This window comes from Beta vulgaris, chromosome 1 (assembly GCF_026745355.1).
Source record: "Beta vulgaris subsp. vulgaris cultivar EL10 chromosome 1, EL10.2, whole genome shotgun sequence".
Lineage (NCBI taxonomy): Eukaryota > Viridiplantae > Streptophyta > Magnoliopsida > Caryophyllales > Amaranthaceae > Beta > Beta vulgaris.
Window position 1 is genome coordinate 6,011,952 of NC_079202.1, and position 25,386 is coordinate 6,037,337.

Consider the following 25,386-nt stretch of genomic DNA (forward strand, 5'->3'; position numbering starts at 1 on the left):
TAAAATCCATCAATCGAGCAATAAAATGCAACCCCATAACTGACGTTATAACATCACAATTGTATATCATTCAAATTTCACAACTTATAATTCACCAAAAATTTCCAAATGTAATTCACCAAAAAAAGTTTGTCTTGTAAGATATCGCCTACTTTTAAATTAAAATTAGGCAATGGTAAATCCAATATTAAAAAGAGAATTAACCCAATAGTGACTAGTTTAATTTCTTTCGGTGATTAATTTAATCCATTTAGTAACTAGGTCTACTTTGATATTAAAATTAGACCGTTTCTTTTAATAATTTTTGCACCAAAAATTTACAAAAGTTGACATTTCACAACTGTAAATTAACGATTTCATACCAAAAATAAAAATTCATAAGTTGATACAACTCATAAGTTCATAAACTCGCAATTCATAAATCATAGGTTCCAGAATCAACAACTGAAATTAGATGAAAAAGAATGAAAGAATTGATAAGAAAGTAAGAAAAAAAACCTAAGATGAATAGCCACCAGTCCCCCACTAATAATTTTTTCATTACTTCTCCTCCTCTGCAACAACTACACTGAACACCCCTCCCCCCATATCTGTATCATCTTCAACCTCTCTCCTTTCGCTACAATTCCAATTTCCCAACCCCTTACTCACCAAACACAGAAGTCTCTTCCCTAAGCTTCTTCCTCACCAAAAGACAGGAGACTGGAAAGAGAGAGACGCGGAAGAGATAACATTAGGGTTTGGGTTATTGAGGGTTTCTTTAGAGACGTTTAGGGTGATGGAAGATATTGGATTGAGAGTGTCGGATTATTCCTCCATGCTAGCGCAGATGCCAGTACTCTTGGCGTCGCTAAAAGATGAAGATCCTGGTGTAGTGCGTCAAGCTATTGTTAATGGCATGAAATTCTTCCATTCTATTCTTCAGGAGTTGGTTCATCAGGTCTGTATCTCTCTTCCTATTCTCTCGAATTTTGAGCAATAGAAATGAAAATATGTCAATCATCACAATTTTATTGCATGTTAGGTTGAGTTTTCTTTTTCCAAGGGTCAAATGTGAGCAATTACATTAGGGTGCTATCCTCCTCCTTTCAGAATTGTTGTATTTTCTCACATTTTGCTTTCTTTTCTAATTCTTCCCCTCACATTGCTGCTGCATATGAGAAGTCAGGTAGAAATTTCTGATTCATGTATTGAGTGTTGCAGTTTCATCAACATGGTAAAGTTGAGAGATGGGCTGAGGAGATATGGATGCATATGATCGAGTTCAAGGCTGCAGTACTTTCTCTTGTTTTTGAGGTAATATCGTTGCATTCTTTTTTCACTGAATTGATTACATTGTCATTTAATTAGGAAGGTTTTAGTTTTTAATTAATCGCTAAATTTTCTACTATGCTGGATGGATTGATGTGGATTCCGGTGTTTTTTCACGTTTTGTGCTTCTTCTATATGTTTTTTTTATCGAACTGTATTATTTATCTGTTCAGTTTTTATAAGGGCGGTGTATTTTTTTGAATATTTTCTGCATTTAACTAGTTCTAATCTGAAAAGGGTAGTATCAGCTCTGTAGCTCTTTTTGCGAGAGTGAAGTTGAAAATAGCCTTCCTGATAGCCACCTGCGAGAGTCTTAGCTGTAAGAATAGGACATTGCTGATGTCTGATTATGTGTTGGTGAAGCCACTGTTTTTGGTCTTTGGCATACCAGGATCTGAGACAGCATAAGTAAGAAGCAGTTCAGTTGTTCAGCTGTCCATTAGATTCTACTATTTTAGTCTTGTTGTTTGTGAGGTTTTAGTTATTCCATGGTCCTACAGGTAAATCCTTTTATGCACTGACATTGTGAGGTAAATATTTGAAGGTAGGCCCTGTTTCCCATGTTTACAAATGATTGTTTCTCTAGGAATCCAACTTAATAAGATTTGTTGTATAGTCAGCCAGTAAGGTCTCAGATATCCAGTGGACGTACACCTAAGAGGTAACTTAGACTAATATTGCTAGGTAACCGTTTTAGATCTTACGGCTCTACCTATGAGGAAATTTGAATGCCAAAAATATTCACTCTTCAGCAGCTTTCCGTGTTTTTGTATGAGCACATAAAGTTTGAAGGTAAATGGATTTTGCTTATTGATTATTCCTGGCAAGTTTTCTGTGTTTTCAATTGTAGAATCAATAGGATTGAATAATGATTCAAATATTGCTGATGTGGAGTTCCATACTAGTGGGATGTCTCGTTTAACCATTTTGTTGACATGGAGTGCAAGATTTGAATTTTAAGTGCTTTATGACATTTATCCTTTTTCTGATTTTGTTATTTTCGGTTGAACCTCTCTTCTGTAGCCGATTTCTGTGGGGACAAGGTTATTGGCGCTGAAGTTCATGGAAACTTGCATATTGCTATTTACTCTAGATGCAGCTGATACTGATAGACTGTCCTCAGGAGGTAATCCATTTGAAAAGAAGATTTGGTTAGTTTCTAATAGCCAACATGTTTGATTTTCATATGTGAGTAATGATTCTTGCCCTCTGACTGACGCTCTCTGAATTGTTCGTCCTTTTGGGCAATCACCTTCATCTTGTCACTTTTATTTCTAGTTGAGTTTGATATCTTTGTGATGAAAAACATTTCATATTTAATATTGTAGATGTTATCATATGCCATGAAGTTTCTTCGAAACTTGCCTTTGTATAGTGAGTATTTTTCATTCAACCTTTCTTTATGTAGGAAATAAATGAACTGTCTGCATTTAGCATTCCTATCTAGGTATATCTTTGATTAACGTTGAGATCTGTGGAGCCATTATTGCCGGCTGTTACTATCTCTTATCTGTGCAAATTGTTTTATACCTTTCTCATCTATTTATTTAGGCTGTAATTTGCTGTAATGGCTATGACAGGAAAGGAGCACAGATTCAACGTCTCATGGGTTGCTAGTGGCCATCCAGTTCTAGATCCAGCTGAACTCATTTCAGAAGCAAATAGGCTGTCCACCAGTTTACTAGACATGTTGCAATCATCTAGTAGCATTCCTGGTCCATTGACAATTACTGTTGTCAATTGGTAAGTTCCTTTCTTCTGTTCTTCCTTTTTTAATATTTCTGTTTTATATAAACATGTTAAGCTGCAGAGTATACCTGGTTACTTGTATATTTCCCATATTTTGCTTGTTGAAGAAAGTGAAATGATTAAATGGGAAGAAAAAAGTAAAAGGAAGAATGTTTTTAATATTTTGATAAGCAGGGTTTCTTCGGCTTGTATATGTGAGCATGGCTTTAGCAACTCTAGGCTGATGTTCAAGGGACTTGAGATTTGAGTTCTTGTGTCATCCTTGTAATCAGTTGTGTAGACGATTCGAGGATTGTCCTAGTGTCTGTTCTTGAATTGTATGATGCATCTTGAACCTGTGTGTTCATGTCTGGCTTTGGAATTTGAGGTTTACTTATGAGTATCAAACTTGAGTTGTGGAGATTAATCACCTTGCTTCCTTGAAGGATACAGGGAAGTCTTAAGTATGCAACCTGGCAAAGAAACCTGGAGACTGCAAAGTGAAAATTACACTCTTTTGAGACTTCTGTATTTAGAATTACTGGTGATCTTGTACCGATATATCTTATCCATATCTTTGAAATCTTTTGAGGAGAACTCCAATAAGCTTGTCAGGGTAACTGGCTTGGTGTTTGGAGTTTGCTTTCCCAGCTCTTAGATTACTTTGTAGAATGTGGTTTGTTATGAGTATTTCCTCTCAATGTCTGCAACTCTGCAAGCTCTACTGAAGCTTATATCTTGTTGGGTGAAATTGGTTTTTTTGTTTTACATATTTAATCATCGATTTGGTTCTGTTTGTAGTCAATGCCTATCTTTTTGGATCTTTGATTGACTTTTATGCAACTTCTGAATCCTCATGGTTACATCCTTGAACAATTATAAAATTTTCTAGTGATTTTGAATTTGTGGTGCGTGGACTGTTTATCAATTGGATGGAGCATCCAAACGGGGTGCTTGGATTTTCTTCTGGTGGCCTTGATCTTTTATTATCAATTTGTGATGTAGAGTTAGATCGTAAATCCAGAGTTTGGACAATGTGTGGAATGTACATTTCCATTCAGGAACTTGCTTGGCACTTTTGGAAGTATACTTTTTATCTTGTTTGATCTGATGAACGTCACATGGTAATGACGTCTTACCTCTTACTGATGTCATTAATTGTATTTAGATTGATTAAGGCATCGAACATCTGTACATGTATATGGATACCCTGTTTCTTTTCAAAATGATTGAATCAAAACTCTGAGCAGGTCTAGTACCAGATCAACTTCTCTTATGTTGTATTAGTGCAGCATGCTGGTCAGCATCTTTGAATGGCGTTAACTGGCATTGGGTAAATCCTTGAAGCTGCTGCTTTAATTGGTCAGATCAAGAGATGGGGCTAGACAATATTAGGCTGCACATTTGTTCAGTGTTTGGTCCTAGCTGGTGTGAATTCTGTTGGACAGCAATAGGAAGCTAAAATGGTGTATGAGAGAGCACTTCGTGTTTTGAGAGGAATTTGGTGTTCAAGCAGCAGTCTTTGTTTTTACGAGTTTAAGGGCCATTTATAGGCCAATGTTGTAGGTTATGCTGCTATGTTTGCTCACAGCTGTTAGTTGAGTTGGTTTTTCCTTTTAATGGATGTATATATACTTTTCACTGTCCATGCACATTAAATACCTATAATAAATAAATATTTTGTTTGCTTGTTATAGCGCATGCTGGCCATTGCTTATGTATTGTGCTAAGAGCTAATTTTATCGTAACTAGTGTTTGATAAAAGGGCCAATCAGAACTTTGTATGTTCTTCGATTACAAATCTCTCGAGTCTTGGCTTGCAAATAACTTTTAAAAAGCTTCAGATGTCATCAACTCTTGCTTGAATATGTCTAAAATTTCAAATAAGATTATTTTGTCAATAATGGGGACAAAATAAACCACTAATCTCATTTAGCAAGCTTCATGTCATTCGTTGCACTCGATATATACAGTTCCTGTCGTCTTCCTAGTGTTGTTTTCCAAAGGTTAAACTGATCCTTCTTTTCAGTTCTCACCTATGTAAAATGAAGGAGTTCTGCAGGGGTACTCCTAAAAAATTTGCGGTTACTAGTTTATCGGTGATTTAAGTATAGGGGTTTTGGACTTAATCTTTGTCTCTTTGTCAGGGTCTGGGATTTGGTTTGAGATTGTTGTCTCTTAAGTTGAAAATGCGGTTCAGTTGAGTAATTACTGTAGACTGGGGATAGTTGCCAGGTACTGGTGTCAAAAACTTCAGTTTGTTTTCCTTGTTTTGATCTTTCATTATTCCTCAAGAGATAACAGCTACCATTGATGAATGGGATGAGAGAAGAAATCTTTCAAGGTACTGCTCATTTCTAAAGGATTTGTTCTTATTTTAGATGATGCAGGGTATTTTCTCATTATGAAAAACTCGAGGAAAGATAGCTAGAAACTGCTATTCAACCTTAGAACAGAACCGTATATCAGCCATGAAGCTTCATTGCATAGATCAGTACTTTTTCCTTGTAGTCAAATAATGCTGGAGTATTTCAGTGGTTAGCATTTGGACTGTCTATTTTTTATCTTTTACCCGTGGAAAGCTGGATGAGTATTTTTGTATCTAGAAAACCATGGTTTATCATAGGAGTTTTAGGGTTTAATTAATAAGGGTGATGATCTGCCAGTGGCTACTTCTGCACCCGAGGGAGCTAAATAGTCAGTGTGTGCTCAGCCCCATATGAGAGTGCTCAGCCCGTATGAGAAGCCCATGATTGTTCTCTTCTGGACCCTAAAATTCCTGAAAAAAACTGAGCTGTGTACGAAATTTTGGTGATTGGACTTGTTGTTCTATCTATTGATTTGTTTCCTGCATTGGGCTCATGCTACCTGCTTGAGGTTGTAGGATATTTGCATCAGAGAAATGCCAACCTACTTGCATTTGTTGGCTGATAACATTGTCGATGTAAGTTTACTGGCAAAAAAAAATAAATCTAAATTAAGGCCTCAGTACTTAGTTAACAGTGGTCATATGTGATCATATGTGCCTATCTGTAAATGATATATCTTTCTCCGCAAAGGAAGTGGCAAAGCAACTTAGCTGTAGGGAAGTTCTTTGAGGTGGCCTTAGTTTTCGATTAAGTGACTTGCAGCTTCATGACTGAACTGCTTAAGGTGATGGAATGTAATTGGTTCTGCATCTAAAGTTAATCACGACTCACGAGTGCTGGTTGTGGTGCCAAGATTTGAAACTTTAGTGGTTATTCATTCATCTGAAAGAACTAAGAACTTCAGGAAATTGTTTTGATCGACAGTTATACAAAATTACAATTCTGTAATTGGGCTTAAATTTTATTTCATTTTCTTCTCCAAGATAACAAAGAGAAACAGGTAACAAATTTAGCCAAACCCAGTCTTATGTGTTTAACTGTGGTGGGAGATACAGTCGTAATTTGTTATAATATTACTGTAGCTCAATAAAGGTAGTGACCCAGAATGTAACTGTGTGCAGAGGAGAACCATGTGGCTTGCTTCAGTGATTGAGTGTTGTGAATAAGTCTTCTACCTTATGTGCTCTGTTCTGCGCAGTGCAGGAAAACTCATGTGCCTGTAGGGTCTAGATGCTCAATGCTCAATGCTGTAATTCTGTATTTTGATATGAATTATCTAGCAGTTGTTGCTGATTTAAATATGAAACGTTGTCATTGATGAATATTGTAAATGACAAAGTTGCCAATCTGGCTTTTATGTCGTAAATTTATAGATAACTTAAAATTGGAGATTAAGCATATGGCTTTTTATACTTGTGTATATTCTCTTTTGTATAGTAAGTGATGTGCCTTCTTTGGTAGCTTTTCAACTCTAGATACTCTTAGATGGTTGTGTTCCGGCAGAACTTGTTACATTCTATCCCTCTGAGGCACTTTGGTATTGCATTTTTAAGGGTTTGAACCTGTAGCCTTCGTTTCTGCTTTGATATTTTCGATTAAATATTTGTGTGCTATTGATGTCTTGGTCGTTTAGCTGTACCATCGATGGATCCGAAGCAGAATTTATTTGAACATTTGTTTGCCTTCATTACCTTTTGCTTGGAATTCCAGCTGTCTTAGTTTCATGGAATTATATATTTTGTAAATTTATAATAGTTAAGAGCAATAGAGATAAAATCTTGACTCATGTAGCTGACACAGTTTTATGAAATTAAGGTTCTGACGATTTTGTGGTGTTGCTGTTTATATCTGTACAATTTATCGTTGTTACTAGTCTCGGCTAGTTAGGCAGGCTGTTAATATCTTGAGCATGTTGAACCTCCCCAATGACTAGATAATGCTGGCATGTGATTGTTGCAAAATCCCCATCGGGCACTTAATGGATTATGTATTTTTATGTAGAGGCTCTATTGTTGATGGGCGGATGTAGAGGATATTTCTTATGTGCTCACTGGGCGGGAGAGACTATATTTTAGGACCTTCAAGGATTTGGGAAGTTATAGTTTTTGTGTGTGCCTATATTGTGGTTGAGAATATGAGCTGGTGGTTTAATAGCAGGTATATTTAGCAGGGATTTTTTGTCTGGTAGAGTAGTATTTCTTGCTTTTCCCAGGTGATTTTCTGTAGGTTTAGTTTTGGGTTTGTTTTAACTGATATACAGCATATTGGCTCATAACTTTGTGAGTTTTTCTGAGTGGACTTTTCGGTCCTCTTTTTGATTTACCTATTTCTTTTCTCTTATCAATGAAGATTGATATTTATAAAGTAAAGTACCCATTACATCACTGCATTATGATGCATGATCACCTGTGATCCCATGCTATTGGGCTATTTATTGTGAATTCTGAATTCTTCTTGGAAGTTGAAACTCATGTTGATTTTTTTCATGATCCTTTTATTTGTTTCTTCTTCTTTCTTATTTTTTGGGGTTCTGTTTCCCCCTCTTTCTTTGACGAGATTGGTGAAGAAGACTCTTTAGCACACCCCAAATTATTTTGTTGAATGGGACTTGAACCCCAAAGTTTTGGTTGGGAATTCTGTAGTGTAATCACTTGATTTCGAGGACTATGGCTTCGTTTTGTTGTGTGCACTAAGAGGTGCTTTTGGTCCACAGTCCATTTACTCGGATATATATTTCTCTGGGGTAGTTTTATGCAATATCTTTAGGGAGTTATCATTCGTTAAACACTGTTCTTTTAGCTGCCACAATAATACAATTGGGAAAGAAGACTGGGTATTTGCACTACCTGCTGCTTTCGTTTGAAATACTTCTAGAAAATTTTCCTTTCAGTTTGCTTGTTTCTTCTTCTTTTTTTTTTTTTGGGGGGGGGGGGGGGGGGGAGAGGGTGTTGGGAGACGAGAGGAGTGGTGAGGTTTGGTAGGCATTCCTTTGCATAGTGCATTTAAACATATGTGTTGAAATGGTAAGTTATGTGCCTTTGTTCTATGTTCCGTCTTTTTTGTTTTTGTGAGTAAGTCTTATTTTTGCAATGCGTGGTGAGGGCTTTTTTTGTGCCTGTGGCCCTTTTTCTTTTTTTTACTTTTTTATTTTGTGGTTGAAGCCATCTGCTAGAGAGTATGATGATTTTGTTTGCTCGTGTGGTGAGGGCTTTTTGTTTGCCTGTTGCCCTTTTTCTTTTCTTTTTTTTCCTTTTTTCTTTTGTGGTTGAAGCCATCTGCTAGAGATTATGATGATTTTGTTCTAATCCCTTGATTTTTATGTGGGACATTCCTCCATCACATTCTTGTACCAATATATATTGTTCCTCTTGCAAGAGAGAGAAATATTGCTATTATTTTAACCAGAGTTGTCCATATGATTCCAACTTCCAGGTCATTGCTCATCTCTAATCTTGGTTTATCGTAAATGCAGTTTGGCATCTATTGCAAGAAAGAGACCGGGGCACTATAGTCAAGTTTTATCTGCACTTCTTAACTTCCAGTCAAACTCCGAAACAAGAGGAGGTCATGCTGCTAGTCTACAGTATTCTGTAAGGAGTGCCTTATTGGGGTTCCTGAGATGTACACATCCAGCCATCAGCGAGGTACTAATGTTTTGATTTTGCAAGTGTGATTGGACGATATTTCTTGTAACTGCTCTTCCTAGTGTAAATTGAAACTTGCATCAGAGGTCTTCAGAGTATAAAATCATCTCATCGTTTTCCATGACTTGTTGACATTCTTTATTTTGCCTAGCACATTAGGTTTTTGAATGAAGCATAATATGTGCTGTTACGCTATACGTAGTATATCAGTATTTTGTAAGTTGTAACAGCTTTTCAGCTTGCTGTGTTTCCATAAAGAGTTAAGGAGGTCAAGGAGATGGTCAAATTCTCTATCTTTATCGATTAATTGTCTCTCCGATCCCCACGGCAACATTATGTTTCGATCTCTTATGACGATTCATGTTAGCACCCCCCCACCCTCAAAACCATTTTGGGACCAAGGTTTTGTTGCTGTTCACCGTATTGTGAAGCCAGTTCTAATTCTTCCTTCTTTTAGTTATATAGTTTCTGTTCTTTGTATGTCTTTTGTTCTTCATCAATTTTTCCCTCTGAACTAGTATAGGTGTGTCTCTGTGTATAGTGTTTATTATCGCTCCCATGCTCAAAGGATGATTTACACTCTCGTCTGATAAGGTGTATATTTACTTTCTTAGTCCAGGGACAGATTAGTTGAACGTCTGCGCAAAATGAATGCTGGTGATGCTGCTGATCAAGTTCTTAGACAAGTTGACAAAATAATGAGAAATAATGAGCGTTCTTCACGTGAGGCTCGGGTTGCTAAGGTATTGATTTCTTCTCTTTGAGATATGACACGTGTTGTTAAGAGATTGATGAGAATATCCTTGCAGAGAGCAAATATGGTATTTTCGCTTCTCCAACATATGAATAAAGTTAGTCTTAGATATGCATGTATAAATTTGGTCATACATATACCATTATGTAAGCAGTGAAAGGGCATCAATCTTGTACCTTCAAAAGAAATTAGGATCTTTCCTGCTTAGTGCTTAGTCAAGTCTTTGACTGTGGGTTGCGGAGTTCAGTATTTGCTGCTTCTGCACTGGTTCAATATTGAACATAATCGTTCAGCATGAAATGCATTTTCTAGTGACGTTACGGGATTATGAGGTCATTCCATCTTGTTTGCGTAATTACATTTTAGAGGTTTTGAGCTTACTACGATTGGGATATTAGGCTGCCAGCTGCAAAACCATTGGCATTGCTCGTGGTAGTGGTTGCACAACTGCACCTGAGGTGTAAGGCCTTGGATATGGATGCGCTGCTTCTCTTTCATCTCTGTTGGGACAGTGTTAGATATGATGGCTATGTGCTGCTTCCTTTATAGAAGACTAACAAGTCTCTAAGAATTATCTTTATAGTGAACTAAACTTCAAAAGAGTAGCAAATATATGTGATTTATAGAATTTGCTGTAGTATTTACAAGATAAGTATCACAATATATATATGGAGTTCTGACTTTTTCGGTGTTGCTTCTCTCCTTTATAAGAAAGATGATGATATTGCAGAATTCAAGCGCTGGTCGTGGTGCTAGGGTTTAAATGATGCTTGAAAGTGGAAACAGAATTATTTGATTATATTTCGTAATCTGTTTCAACTTCCATTTTGTGGACAGTAACATCTGCATTTAGGTTTAGTGATTATCAGGGAGAGCCGAGAAGGGGCTGATGGCATTTAATATCGTAGGGATCTGGTCTATTCATATGGTATCAAAGTGGAAAAGTTATCATTGTCGAAATTTCATATTCGGTTGTTGATTTTCTCCTTTGTTTGTGCATGCAATGACTGTATAGGTCTCTTTCATACACGGTACATTTTTGATAATCTGATTTCTGATGTTCAGGAAGAAAAGCCACCAACCCAGGTCCCCTTTTCAGGGGATCCAGTAAAGAGGAAGCTGTTGCCCTTCGACAATGAAGAGCCTGACAATGGTCTTGAGATGGCTTCAAAGCGTATGCGTTACACTTCTAATGGAAAATCTTCTGATCTTGTTCAGATTCAAGTGTCTGTTGATGATAATACTTTAAAAGATATCTCTTCTGAAGTTCCTTTGGTGAATAACAATGTGAACCCTGTTGAACAAATGATTACTGTCATTGCTGCATTACTAGCAGAAGGAGAAAGGGCTGCTGATTCTCTTGAACTTTTAGTATCTCAAATTCACCCTGATTTGTTGGCTGATATTGTCATTACCAATATGAAGCATTTGCCAAAGACTGCACCTTTAGCAAAGCAGGGAGTACCCTCAAGTGCACAGAGTGTTCCTGTCGCGAGTACTGTGCAAGGGGCTGATAGCTCCACAATGCCTGTCAATTCATCACTTTCTGCACAACAGGGCTCCATTTTTGCAGCAGCTACAGTTAGCACATCTCTTCCTGATCTCTCTGGTTCAACTAATCTCCAAGTAGATGCTAGACGCGATCCAAGAAGGGTAGGTCTTGTACTTTAAGTGACAATAATGGTTTGGCTCACACATAAGAAGGTAGTATGACAAATACTGGGAATGGGTATTTTGGAAATAAGGCTAAATGGCTAACATGTTAGATAGCTAACTCATGGTAAAACAATTATAAGTTAAGATCCTTATATTTTTACTGGCCCCATGTCATTCTATGTTTTCTATTTCAAGAATATGTTTGTCAATTCACTGGCTGGTAGAAAATAACATGTTAGATGGTCATAGTATATGTGGTCTAGATGGATCTGGCGAGAAGGGAGGTTGACTGCAAGACCCACATGTCAAGCAGGGACGAGAATTGAAGCTGGAAAAAGAAGGGCCTTTTTGCGGAGGAACTTCACCATTCACCAGGAACTTGGTGGTTAAACTTTATTGTGCTGATGCCGAATAGTTGGGTTTAAAAACCTAGGGATTCGATACAATTAATTAATACAGAATAGAGTAGGTAGTGGGAACTGAACTCCCATCGTCACCACCAATTATGATGAATGGATATAGTCATCTGTCAATAAGTTCTTTTAAACTGGGCCATTTATCCTCGAGTCTAAAAAATCTATCATTTGGTTTATGGATGTTTTCGTTTCTCGTACAGTGACTTTTAGGCCTTAGCTATAGGGTTTTGAAAAAGTGCCTAGCAAAATAGATTCTTAACTTTGGGAGAAGGGTTACAACGTTTAGCTGTAAAAGATTAAATAGAGTTGATACCAGTGACTTACAAGTTATAAGAGTTGATATACCGAGTCTTTTGTAGATTAAAATAAGTTGATATATCTAGTCCTTTGTTATTTAGAATAAGACGACATCTGGAATTGATAGGGCGCTTTCTATTTTGAGAAAGGCTAAAAAATTTCAATTTTTATTTTAAGTTAGAAAGTGACGGAATAAATTGGATTAAGTGGAAATTCTTTTCTCGGATAGTTACGTCAAGGTTTATCTGCAACGTTGGAAGCTGAATTGCTCTTTCGCCTGCTTCATTTCTCTAGTGTCCTACGCATAGAAGAACAATACCAATTCATCCCATTTCATATGTAAATGTCAGCTATTGTGGAATACTAAAATGTAAGCTAAGTGGTCAGATAATGTAGAATGTAGGGAGCAATTAGCTTGCCTTCTCTGTTGAATTTTGCAATCATAAGTCATAACTATTTCGCAGTTATTGTGAATCAGTACGGAGTGATATATCTGGGCCTGTTATATGTTTTTCTGATGTCAGGGAAATTTCATGTTACTTTCTTCACACTCAGGTTGTTGTGGCTTATTTCAGGATCCCCGTCGCTTGGATCCTAGGCGACTTGCCGTAACTGTTGAAGCTCCATCAGTTCCTGTTGCAGAGGAGGCTCCGCATGTGTCATCTGTATTTGAAGGTCCTGCTTCTCTAAATAAACCCGCTGCATTTATGTCAGCACCAATCACCGACCACATATCTCCGAGTTCTGTGCCAGATGCTGAAGTTGATGCGAAAAGTATGAGAATTCTTCTGGTTCCTGAGAAAGAAGAAATAGTCAAAGAGGAGGGAGTCGATGAAGCCAGGGATGTATCATCAAGTTCAGAAGTTAATGTGCTTGTTGCTCGTGCAGTCTCGCCTGATCTTGCAGACAATGAGAGTTCCATCACCCCGCCATCTTTGGATATTGAATCAATAGATGCAGCAAGTTCTCAGTTTGTCCAAGAATCTGATGATGATTCTTCACCCACTTCAAATGCATCTGCATCGGAAGACACTTGTGAGGACTTACCCGAAGTTCCATCTTACCTTTATTTAACAGAAAAACAGAGGCAAACATTGAGGAAATCGGCAGTTGAACGGATTGTGAAATCATGCAAACAGTTCAAAACCAATGACTTTTGCAGGAGTAGGATGTCACTACTTGCTCGATTGGTCTCTTGGGTATGGAGACTTCTCATTTAAGTTTTATTGGATGTTGTCCATGACAAGTCTTTTTTTTAGTGCTGTGTTGAGCTTGATTACAACTGAGCTAATTTTGAGCTCACTCAAAGAACCATATTTGAGTTGAACTTGAGCTCAAAAGTCTTTAGATCGAACCTGAATCGCTTGTATTTTTATATTCTCAATCTGTCCATTTTAGCTTGACTCTTCTACTTGCCAATGTCTACATTTTTCTGCGAAAGCCTTAAAACTGATGGAGATCAAGTCGTTGGATTGTGTTGAGTTCTCAATAATAGTTGGAATATATGACCTATTAAAATTGTTATTCAAATTAAATAATTGAGTAAAAATTTCAGGAATAAAGGAGTTGATGCTTTTTATGATGTAACAGTGATTGGAATCAGACAACCCTCCAAATATGTAACGGACATTTTTTGAAGTCCATATTAATTATCATAGAGTTAAAAATCATAAGCCAATAATACAAAAAGGAGGGACTATGGGTTTTTTTTTTTTTTTTTTTTTTTTTTTTTTTTTTATGTATGTATGAGGGTTAAGCCTTAAATTTGATTCCTGGAGAAATTCTGTCAAATCTAGATGGGTACTTTGAGCCTTGTGAACATGGTTACCTAATTCTAGTATATTTGGGTGTGGGTTGCATATGCATCCAGAATTTGTTTTTATCTAGTCTGTTCCGAAATTGTGCTCACAAGCTTAAAATCTTGGGTGTTGTCTTGTGAGTCTCTTGTGATATGATTTGATTTCAACAAGAAAAAGAGTAAGTTCTCCAAATAAGTGAAGATAATAGAGTCATAGTATGGTCACGAGAAGAGGAATTCTATAGGATCATTGCTAATATGAGAATGTTGATGCTTGAATTTATTGCCATGATTCAATAGGCCTACCTCTTTTGGATGCTATACATGGTTTGGGGAGGGGGTTATAATCTGTTTTCATAGTTGGTCTGGTTCTTATATACCAACTACCAAGAGAGTGGACAAAGTTGGTTCTGAACATGTACAAGAAGGTTGGTATGAGAAATAAGCCGGATCACTTGTTATTGTGTAATGTGTAATATTGCATCATGAGTTCAGGAACAACATAAAGTGGAGGGTTGGAGCAATTTTAGATTCACAAGGAAAATGGAAAAGCTAATAGCTGGAATCATAGTTCGAAAATACGGTTTAGGTCATGATTGCAGCAACGGTCACAGTGATCCGGAAACGGGGAAGATGTTGTCGTACCGCCAAATATCGGCTCAGACCATGAGATATCCCTTGAACCATTAACAACCTAAAACACAGTTTCTTTTTCACCTTTACGATCGGGGTAGTATCGGTTCGGTAGATTTGAAAACCTTTATGATACGGGCTATACGATACGATGCACCCTTATTTTGACACCATGGCTGGAATACTGAGGAATATGTTGAAAGTGAGACTAATGACTAACGAGGGCCAAAATGAGGGGTTAATTGGCAAAAAGAGGTGGAGTGTTAGAGAGCATCCTTTAGGATTAATTTGGAGAACCCATCTGCAACTATCACAAAATTGAATCATCATGATCCAGGAATATCTTGGAGAGGTTGGTCCTTGTAGAATGAAGCTTGTACCAAATATAAAAGGAGGTGACTAGAGAGGGGGAGATTTGAGCTCTTCTTTGAGATGATAACGGGGAGTAGAAATTACATCAAAGAGATTGATGATGAAGATGATGGGTTTATTAGAGAGCTAGGGGCTAATGCATAGCAGATCTCTTCTTTCTTTGTGGCCCTTTCTGCAGACGGAAGACCTATTGTTTTCAACTTGTTGGCCTAAAGTGGTGTCAAATATTTACTGTTATATTGCCTGGTCGAGTTTCTTCAGATGTGATCTGACAAGTATGCTTGAAATATTTGCTGAATAATTGGGACTGTGGTTAAAAGTACTTAGACTACTTATTACCTAAAATGGATATTTCTACTCAGGTAATAAGTCTTTGGCTCATTTGTTTGTTTACTCGTGTTAGTGCTGTGCTTAAGAAATTAGAACTCTCTCTCTCTGGAACAAATTCATGGATAGGAGGCGGATCTTAGTGGCTGCTCTTGTAGAATGAGGTGTTTATGTCAGTGGTGGCATTTTGAGTTGGGTTATTTAAAAGGCTTATGAAAGAGTGGGCTGAATTTTTTTGGCACTATGTACTGTAGTGGAAAGGCTATGGTCCTTGGTTGAGGCATTCAAACATGTTGCTTTCAATTCTGATTGAGGTGGTTTTTGGCTCTCAAGATGTTGGGAAAAGAATTATCTGTTTTCTTATTCACCTATCCATCTCCAACTTTCCATGTCTATATCAACTTCCCCTCAGCCATTTTTCCACCCTTTCATGGCCTTTCTGTGATACATCATGTTTTACTTTCAACTTTTATGTTGAAAAAGACTAGTATTTCTTTCCCATACTTCTACTATAAGAAAAATCTTCAAAATTTGGACCGGGAAAATCATGCGAATTATCCGGGTTTGGAGTCCGTGTCAGTAGAAGCTTTCCTGATTCTCCATATTGTTGCATTTTTACGGCGATTTTTTTGGTTGTTTTCTAGCCCGTAATTCTTGTTATAATCATATAAGAAAGTGCTCATAGAAAAACCCAGTCTCCTATAAATTGCAACAGTTTGACTTACACGCTTGCGTACGCACAACTTGGACCATTAATGTCATCAATTACATATAAGTAGAAGTTGCACAAAAATATTTTTGTTATATATATTGAGACAAATTCGATCACATTTCACGTAAGAATGTTGGTTTTTCTTCATTAGTTTTGAAATGGTCAATGTAGATTAGTGAATAGTGTAAAAGTCAAACTGTTGCAATGTTAAGGAAAGGGAAGAAGTAACAACTTTGAGCCTTCTCTTATTTCCTATCCTAAATGGTAGTCCAATGTCCCGTAGAGAGTTACGATTTTGTGTGGAGTGCAGGAGAAATTCCATTCCGAGAACAGATTGCCTGTTTAGAGAAATTCCATCCCTTCAGTATTGACTAGCTCCGCTTGCTGAAGATTTTATGATGCTTTCTTCTGTTGAGCCTAGTGAGCTTGTAATTTCTGTGCCTGTACAAAGGGCTGATGCATTGCTTGAGTACATCAGATGTGAACCTTAGTCCTGACAAACTGTTCAACAATGTTTTTGCCAAACTGATTTAATCATGACTAGGAGTTTATCCATGTTCTGCAAAATTCCTTGGTATTTATTTCGCTAATATACTATTTAGTGTTTATGTCTTGTGCCTTCATTTTCCCCCCTTTTATGGGTTTGGGTGTGATATATTCTTTCCCCCAAAAAAGATGGAAATGTTTGCTGTACATCCTGAACACATGTTGAAATAAGCATTATGATTACATTTCATGTTTTAAACAGATGGAAGCTGACGACTTTGTGACAACGATGGTGCAACAAGACATTGTACTGGATTACCGAGATCACCAGGTATGATGCTTGTGGATTAGAATTCGGACTTCATTGGCCTCCTCTTTTCTTTCTGTTATATTTGTGTCCATCACCTCGAAAAGACTGAAGGGGGCATTGGGGTGGACATGAAACAACATTCAGGCATGCATTCTTTATCAGTCTTGTTTTAGGACCCAATAGTGGTGAGGCTGTTTAAATTATGGCCTGGTCCATATTTGACCTTTGGTGGAAACCATGTTGGGTTCTTCTAGTGGACATTATTCCTGATTGTCTATGTCAGGTTGTCAGCAGTTGTCGTCCTTGGAAGTCTAGTGTTTTGACTAGCTATTTGCTGGTTCATTGTTAAGCCTTTGAAGTAGACTTCAAATCAAATAGATGCATGGCCTAATTTGCTTAAGAACTCTAATATTCTAATATTTTTATAATTTTGCTTTGTAGCTTCCAGATGTGTTTTGAGTTCATCAGATATTTGCTGATGCTGGGATCTTTGCATAAAAATGGTACTCTTAGTAATATTGGTTTGAGTTTATCAGATGGCCTTATCTTGAGGAACAATTCTAGTGATGCGTCTGGAACAATTTACACACCATGCCTTCTAATATTAGCGTAGCTACTATCCACTTAGATCTGGGATCACAAAATGAATATTTGCTAGGTGTAAGACTTCGTGCTAGGTGTAAGACTTTGACCTTTGTGCTTCTCTGTTACTTTAGGTTTATTGATTCACTTTCTTCTTGTCAGGGTCATGACCTTGTAATGCATGTTTTATATCATCTCCACGGTTTGGTGACAACAGAAGGTGAACAATCTCCTGGTGCTGCTGCTTTGTATGAGAAATTTCTTCTTGGTGTGGTAAGAATCTATACATGACCTTTCTGTTTCTAATATTGTTCCATCTTCAGTAATGAAATGTATTTATTTTATGCTTTTGTAGGCGAAATCTTTGCTGGACACTTTGCCTGCTTCGGACAAGTCTTTTAGTAAACTCCTTGGTGAAGCTCCGATGTTGACTAATTCTGTAATGAGACTATTGGAGAATCTCTGTTGTCCTGATGGGTTGGATGTGCGAGGAAAAGATTCTAGAGATGATCGTGTCACTCAAGGTCTTGGGGCTGTCTGGAGCTTAATTTTGGGACGTCCGCTAAATCGACAGGCCTGTTTGACTATAGCTCTCAAGGTAATATGGCTCTGGAACTGATAACGTACCTTTCACTGGAGAGCTCCGCTATTAAATGTGATTCCAGTAATCGTCAAGTCACTACTCAATTTCTTCCTGTCATTAGGAAGATAACTTAAAACCACTTGATGCTGATTTGACGTGTGAAACAATTTCAGCATAGTCTGCATGTTTTATTAGAAAGGTATCCTTAGTTTTAGATGGCATAGAAGGTGTCTTTGGACCTTGATTCCCGCTGTCCCTCAGTGATTAATGGCCTAAAGGATAATGAATATCTGATGGAGAAGGAAGCCTCTGTGCTAGACTACTAATCCATGTTCTTGGTGATCTTAGGAGTGTCATGTGCTTCTCCTTCCATGGTCAAATGCCGTTAGAAAAAAAAACTTACTTCCTCCGTTCTGTTTTAAATGAAACATTGGGTGAAATGACACTATTCATTGATCAATTTTGACTCCAATTTATTGCCATTATATAAAGAAAAACATAGTCAAGTGGGATCTTGTTAGATTTTTCTCGATTCATACTATCAAATTATAAATTTTATATATTTTTTTAGGTGTGCACGACTAAAGATATTAATGATTAAAGAAGCGCGTTGGGTTGCGTGAAAAAGCAAACGTTTCATTTAAAACAGAATGGAGGAAGTATATGTTTTGCGGATTCTTGTACAAAATTAAAAAGAATCTTTCCTAGTATTGTTCCTTCACTTGGGTATTCTCTTTGAATGACATGCCCATTTCTGATTCTATGATTAAGAAGTCAAGATTTAGGGTCATTGAATCAGAATAGAATATTAAAGTCTCATGTTGAATATATACTTCTGATTCTTTTGATATCTGTGAAATGAAGGTCTCATAAAGAGGTTCACTGAACCATAAATGAGGGTCAAATCTATGTAGGTCAAGGTTTTATTGACCAAATGAAGATATTTTAGTACCAAAGAGAACTTGGGAAATCTTCCTCTCTCCAACGGATACGCTGGAGCAAACTGTCGAAACTGAAGAATCCACAATTTACAAAATAAGCCCTTCGCAATAAGATATGATAGTTACATCTAAAATTCAATTTGAAACTACAAAAAAAAAGGGGAAAATATATGCAGAATTTTATGTACCGTTAGACATGTAATAAACAGCACTTGGTATTTGTTATTGCTTAGTAGAGGACAAACTGAAAAAAAGAAGAGGGGGCAATTTATTGAACAAATGGAACTTCTTGCATTCTATTTCAAATATTGTGTTGTCTGCTTCCTATGAGTGGAAGCTGTGATGAAGGGGTTGCACACTACATAGTGTAGTTATTGGCAAATGAAGTTCGCTGCGGTTTGTCTACCAGTGAGGGAGAGAGGGAGAGAGGGAGGGAGGGAGGGAAATGGTGTCAAAGATCTATCATGGCCTACAAGTAAACAAGGGAGATTGCACTGTGTGGGGTTAGCAACTTAGTATTCAGCTATTCTCTGACTTGATGCTTATATTTGCTTCAGCCTCTACTGACTGTAATTTACTAGCTACTTTATGAGATATTGAAGAGAGAGAGTGCAAGTGAATATCGGAGGAAGCCAGTGGAACTGTTGGTGGTCAGAGAAACAGTGAAAAGGCTTCAGAGATATCAACTGTGGCCGGGAAATGACCAAGAGAGATTGTAGTGTGTGGGGTTAGCTATTAATTGACTTGATGATACCAAATTGGAGTATTGGGAAAAGCCAGAGATAGAGAGGGTTGCTTTCGGGAATATGACATAACACAAATATGTCAGAAGTATGGAACTATGGAAGGAGTACAGTGAATGCATGACTTGAGTTCAATATTTTGTGCTTATTACCATCCAACATATCTAGGATATCAATTTGGGACTGCATGTTTGCACCGAAGGAGTGCTGGCATCAAATTGGGTTCTGGCACCATAGCCTTTATGTGTATGCACACATCTTTTGAATTATAAAAAAGGGTATTTTGTTTCCGTGCTTATCTAATGTAAACATGTAATATATATCTCTCTTGTTATAAAGAGATTTCCTCCATGATTTTGGTTCTATCAGCATATGAATATTAGTGTTAAATATACCATGGAATTGGTTAATGTGGTCTGACTAAGCTTCTTTGCTCTGGAGGAAGGGTGGTGAAGCTGGATATCTAAAATATTTTAAATTTTTCTAGAGAGGGGTTTCTGGGCTTGGGGAAATGTTATGGTAAGGTGTAAAAATATCTTCTCTTAAAGCACCTCAAAGATGCGTCAGAAGTTCATAGCTTACCATCATGTTAATTAGTTGGTTCTTTGCTGTGCAATCTACTTGATTTTAAGTTTTGACTTTATGCATATTTTTGATTCAGTGTGCTGCTCACTCAGAAGATGATACTCGTGCTAAGGCCATTCGTCTGGTATGTTTTCTACTACTGGCCTCTTGCAACTATGACTTGTGTGGCGATACTACGTTTTTCCATTTCTCATTGAAAATTTAGGTTCATAGCTAGCAAGGTAGTCAATGTTCGAGATCCTACTCTGAATTAGTGGAGGCATCTTATGCAATGTTTCGTTCTCCATCAAATTATAAGTTCATATTTGGGCTAATACGATGAGTGAGGCTAGTAAGTTCAATTTTGACTAAGAATTTATTGTGAGACCAAATAAGTTTGGCTAAGGGCTGATAAGCTCAGATCAGATCATTAACTTCAGGTAAGGTTAGTTCAGGTAAGCTCAAAGGTTTACAGGTTATAGTTACAGACCTTTGGCGCCAGATAATGGGATCTGATCAGTAGCATAAGCTCCATAAATTTCTGTAATAGACAATCATGGTTCATGAACATAGATAACTAGGTAAGCTACTTTCAGATATTAAATTTAGAGAACACCAAAAGTGGTCAATTTCAAATTTAACCCTAGAAGAAAGCAAACGCTGGCCAGATATCTCAGGCTGATGGCTGAGTATCTCAGGCTGATGGCTGAGTATCTCAGCTGTCACATGTCCCAAAAGCAGAATGCATCTCAGCTTTGACCTCAGTAGACCGGTAGCCTCCAGCTCAGTAGCCTCTCCCTACTAGGTGTCTATCCAGATCGCATCCGCAGCTTTGTGGTTTGTCTATCTTTATGGCAGTATGGGGCCTTTTTTGTCCATGGGCTTATCCCCCAGCCGGACGTTTCCTCTTCAGATGAAGTCTTCTTCGCCAGGTTGAAAATCCATTTACCCTTTAATCTTCTTGAGATTTGATGCACTGGTTGTTCTTCAGTCGAATCTGCCTCCTGTGTCGTCTTGTTGTCTTGACAGCTGAAGCTAGCTACAAGCCTACGATACCCATCTCACAACTTGTTTCTCTCCAGTAGTTAGCTTTGTTAATCAATAGATACTAAGTGCAGCTGGTTTGCATCATTCTGGAATCATTTGTTTACGTAAAGCACTCCTTTTGTGATGCGTAGGTTGTGTCTCAATACCGACAAGTTTCAGGATCTTTTCGAAAAGCGTGTTATGTCTTTTAGTTTTAGCCGCTGTGTTTGAGAGCAAGTAGAAAGAAAAGGAAAGAGTAGATGCAAGAATGGAATGTTTGCTGTTAACGTGATGTTTTGTCGGTGTTCCTTATATGCTTTAGTTTGCACTTCTTTATCGACAGGAAATTTATTTCGTTGTTACTATATTAGTTAGTCGAATTTTGATGTAACTATTCATAATTTTTCGCTTTATATTGTGGATTTATCTTGGTCAAAGTTTTGTACTCCCTTTTTCCCAAATCTAATCACAACACTCCCTCATGCAAACAATTCATGAGATAAATAAAGTTGGCGCGTGGGTTTATATACACACACACACACACACACACACACACACACACACACACACACACACACACACACAATTCACACACACACACAAAATATATATATAATATATATTAATATATATATTATATATATATTATATATATATATATATTAACACAACACACAACACACACAACACACACACACATACACACTATATATATATATATGTACAATATATATATGTATGTACATATATATATATATATACACACACACACACACTTGTACATATATATACACACATGTACATATATATATATATATAGAGAGAGAGAGAGAGAGAGAGAAGTGAGTTCATATGAGATGCATACTTACATGAGAAATGAGAATGGATTTTACACGCTATAACTTTAATGAACAAGTGATGTAACTCAAATGAAAAAGTGATGTAACTCCAAAAAAAGAATATGAAAAAAAAAATTCAAAAAAACAAATTTTGTGCTCAAAGTTTTTTCGGAGGTATAAATCTAATGAACAAGTGTTGTAACTCTAATCCAATTGTGTGGTTGAGATTCATTCTCATTTCTCATGTAAGGAGCATTCTCATGTGATCTTGCCTCTATATTTATGTAACAACATTTGTTCATTAGAGTTATACCCCTCTAAAAAATTTTGAGGCAATTTTTTTTTTTCTTATATTCATTTTTTGGAGTTACATCACTTTTTCATTAGAGTTACATCACTTATTCATAAGAGCGCAAAAAAATCATTCTCATTTCTCATGTAAGTATGCATTCTCATATGAACTATATATATATATATATATATATATATATATATATTATATATATATATATATATATATATATGCTGTGGGTAAATTATGTGGGTCATTTGAGCGGGGGTGATGGGTGGGCCGGGTACTTGGTTGTTGTTTTATCATTTGTCAGTAACATTGTGGGGGATATTGGTAGAGTGAGAAATAATTGAAGTAATAGTGGGTGCATGCCTTAAATGAAAGTGTCCACCAATCAGATTGGGATGATCTAATTTGGAAGGGGATGCAGTTAATTGGGATGGTGGAAGTAATATACTAGTCATAGTTAAAAAATTTAATACTACCTTCATTTCTTAATGAGTGACACACTTCCCTTATATGGAAATATCACAATAAGTGACACCAAACTTGAAATGACAAAAAACAAGTTATTTACAAATATGCCACTAAAAAGCAAGAGGGGACCATTGCTTTTTTATTTCACCCCTTGAATTATCTTACTTTGTTGTGGTTCCAACTCTCTCTCTCTAGATTTCTTGGGTTTCCCCCACTTTCTCTATGTTTAACTTATTTTGAAATGGGAGGAAGTATTTGTTAAAAGAAATTACCTTTACCTTGAAGTAATATATTAAAACACTATTTTTCTTTTTTCTTTTTACAACAATAAAACAAAGCCTTAATTCCAAAAATTCCATTTTTACTAATTGTAATATTTTAGTTTTAGATTAAGCTTTAGTTTTAGTAATATATTAAAAAACTTGAATTATTCTACTAGTTGTAATATGTATATATATATAAGAGACGGCAAGCCTTTTGTCTCTAAGTAGCTTACTTTTCTGGGTTTGGAGTTAATGCAGGGTGTAGCTAGGGTCTCTTTGTGCTCCTTTATCTTACTATTCGTCGTTCTGAAACTCAATAATGATCAAAGTTTCTCTTTCTTTGATTTGGCAGGTTTCCAACAAACTTTATCAACTCAATTATGTATCTGAAACCATTGAGCAATATGCTAAGAACATGTTGCTTTCAGCTGTGGACTACACATCTGATTTTGATGCATCTGGATCCATTGGTTCAAGAAGAGAAGTAAGTAGAAATCTGATGAGCCCATTTCTCGATTATAGTTGAGATGCAAGACTTAGCCTTTTCCTCTGCTTGTCTCTCTACATATTGCTGTTCAATTCAATAATATCTTCTTCCAGTTTATGATCCTTGTATGCCGTACATGCTAGAGCATATGTAAGAAATCACAATATGTATGAAACCTCAAAGTAGAAGACGAAGGGAGAGAAAATAAAAAAAGCAAAAAAATGTGTCCTTTCTTCAATAATATCTGGATTCAGTTATATGAAGCATTGGAAGGACACTCCCAACTATGAGTTACTCCAATATGACCCAACTACAAGGGTGCATGCCCAAAATGTTTCGGCTGACTATAATTGTCTTAGCAGGTCAATATCTTGCAATTTCTTTTTTCTCCCTCACTTCCATCTTTGCTGACAACCGGACAGCCCTCTGCTGCCATTGCTTCCCCACCATGGCATCACCACAACCACCAATGCCACCCTCCTTGCCTTTGCACCCTTCCCAGCCTGAAGAAAGTGTTTTTTTTGGCTGCATTATTGATACAATATGCGATTAGTTACCGAAGAAGAAATCTAATGTTCATAAGAACTGTTCCTGTGATCACTGCCTGTTCTTCTGGAGTATCTCATTGTCTCCTCTCTCACCCTTCCCCCCAACCTAAAAAAAAAGAACTGCAGTGAGGTTTGCATGATGGTATGAGTGCGTGCATGAAATTAGTAGACTCAAATCCGAGATGTTCTATCTTGTAACTTATCTGATATTCCTAAAAACAAAAGGCATGTTGACCTCGTGTCATTTCTATCACGTAGAAGTTGAAAGATATCATGACCCATTTAAGTTCTGCCTCAACTGTTTTTCGCATTTTTTCTCTGAATGTACAATTAATAATGTAGTTTCATCCCATACAGGTTCTCTTCTTTTTCTTTTTTTTTTGGTATTTTAATCCTATTTTTATTCTTGTTTTATTTTAAATTTATTTTCATTCTTCTCTACTCCCTTTACATCTTTTTATGCCCGGTAAAGGTTCTTGATTTTCTTGTGGTTGAAAGGTTTAATTCGATCAAGCTTGCTTTCCTTTTGATTCTCTTTAAATTTTTATCTTTGGTGTCCAAAATTTTCTGATCTTCAACCAATTCTCTTTCAGGTAAAGGTTGATGAAGAAGCTTCTGTTAGTGGCTCCCTTGTTTCAGGGTCTGGCACATCCCATGCTGTTTCTCAGGCTGGTGCCAGCATGTCATTTTCTGAAGCTCAACGTTTAATATCCTTGTATTTTTCCCTTTGTACAAAGGTTGACTTAAGTGCTAATTTAGAGTGACATGTTTTAATCTATTTCACCTTCATATATGCTGATATATTTATTTTCTGATATGCAATTTGCAGAAACTTGGTCTCCTTCAGCTTGTGTTTGATGTCTATGCACGAGCTGGTAAAAGTGTGAAGCAGGTTCATTATTAAGCTTTGGTTTGATGACTATTTGTTACATATGCTTAGTATGCATGTATTTTTTCATTTTTTTATGATATATTGGTTTCATGACAGGCTATCCATCGTCACATTCCAATATTATTGAGGGCTTTGGGGTCATCATATTCACAACTGCTCCTTATTATATCTGACCCACCCATGGGAAGTGAAAACTTGTTAATGCTGGTAAGTTTTAACCTCTACCTCCATAATTTCATGGATGGATACTGTAGTCGTTCTGAATCACCCCCCACCCCCCATAAAGGATTTAATAATAAAATGTGGTGGCTCTTTTCGTATTTATGTTTTTTCTTT

The 25,386-nt window shown here is 36.8% G+C and overlaps 1 protein-coding gene across 3 annotated transcripts in view; it reads left to right on the top strand.

The window, feature by feature from the left end:
• The first annotated feature begins 415 nt into the window (after positions 1–415).
• Positions 416–25,386, top strand: part of LOC104905104 (uncharacterized) — a 30,842-nt gene continuing 5,871 nt past the window's right edge. Inside the window, exons 1-16 of one of the 3 annotated variants that reach the window (XM_010693548.2) lie at positions 416–940; positions 1,204–1,296; positions 2,335–2,437; positions 2,892–3,054; positions 8,881–9,052; positions 9,667–9,795; positions 10,872–11,459; positions 12,751–13,374; positions 16,766–16,834; positions 17,558–17,668; positions 17,751–17,993; positions 20,324–20,371; positions 23,476–23,607; positions 24,752–24,895; positions 24,988–25,050; positions 25,147–25,257. In XM_010693548.2, coding sequence (XP_010691850.1) covers positions 779–940; positions 1,204–1,296; positions 2,335–2,437; positions 2,892–3,054; positions 8,881–9,052; positions 9,667–9,795; positions 10,872–11,459; positions 12,751–13,374; positions 16,766–16,834; positions 17,558–17,668; positions 17,751–17,993; positions 20,324–20,371; positions 23,476–23,607; positions 24,752–24,895; positions 24,988–25,050; positions 25,147–25,257 — 2,955 coding nt within the window. In that variant the 5' untranslated portion in view covers positions 416–778. Of the gene's footprint in view, positions 941–1,203; positions 1,297–2,334; positions 2,463–2,891; positions 3,055–8,880; positions 9,053–9,666; positions 9,796–10,871; positions 11,460–12,750; positions 13,375–16,765; positions 16,835–17,557; positions 17,669–17,750; positions 17,994–20,323; positions 20,372–23,475; positions 23,608–24,751; positions 24,896–24,987; positions 25,051–25,146; positions 25,258–25,386 lie in introns of those variants that run through there. The other 2 variants (XM_057396032.1, XM_048647048.2) reach the window with 2 other exon arrangements.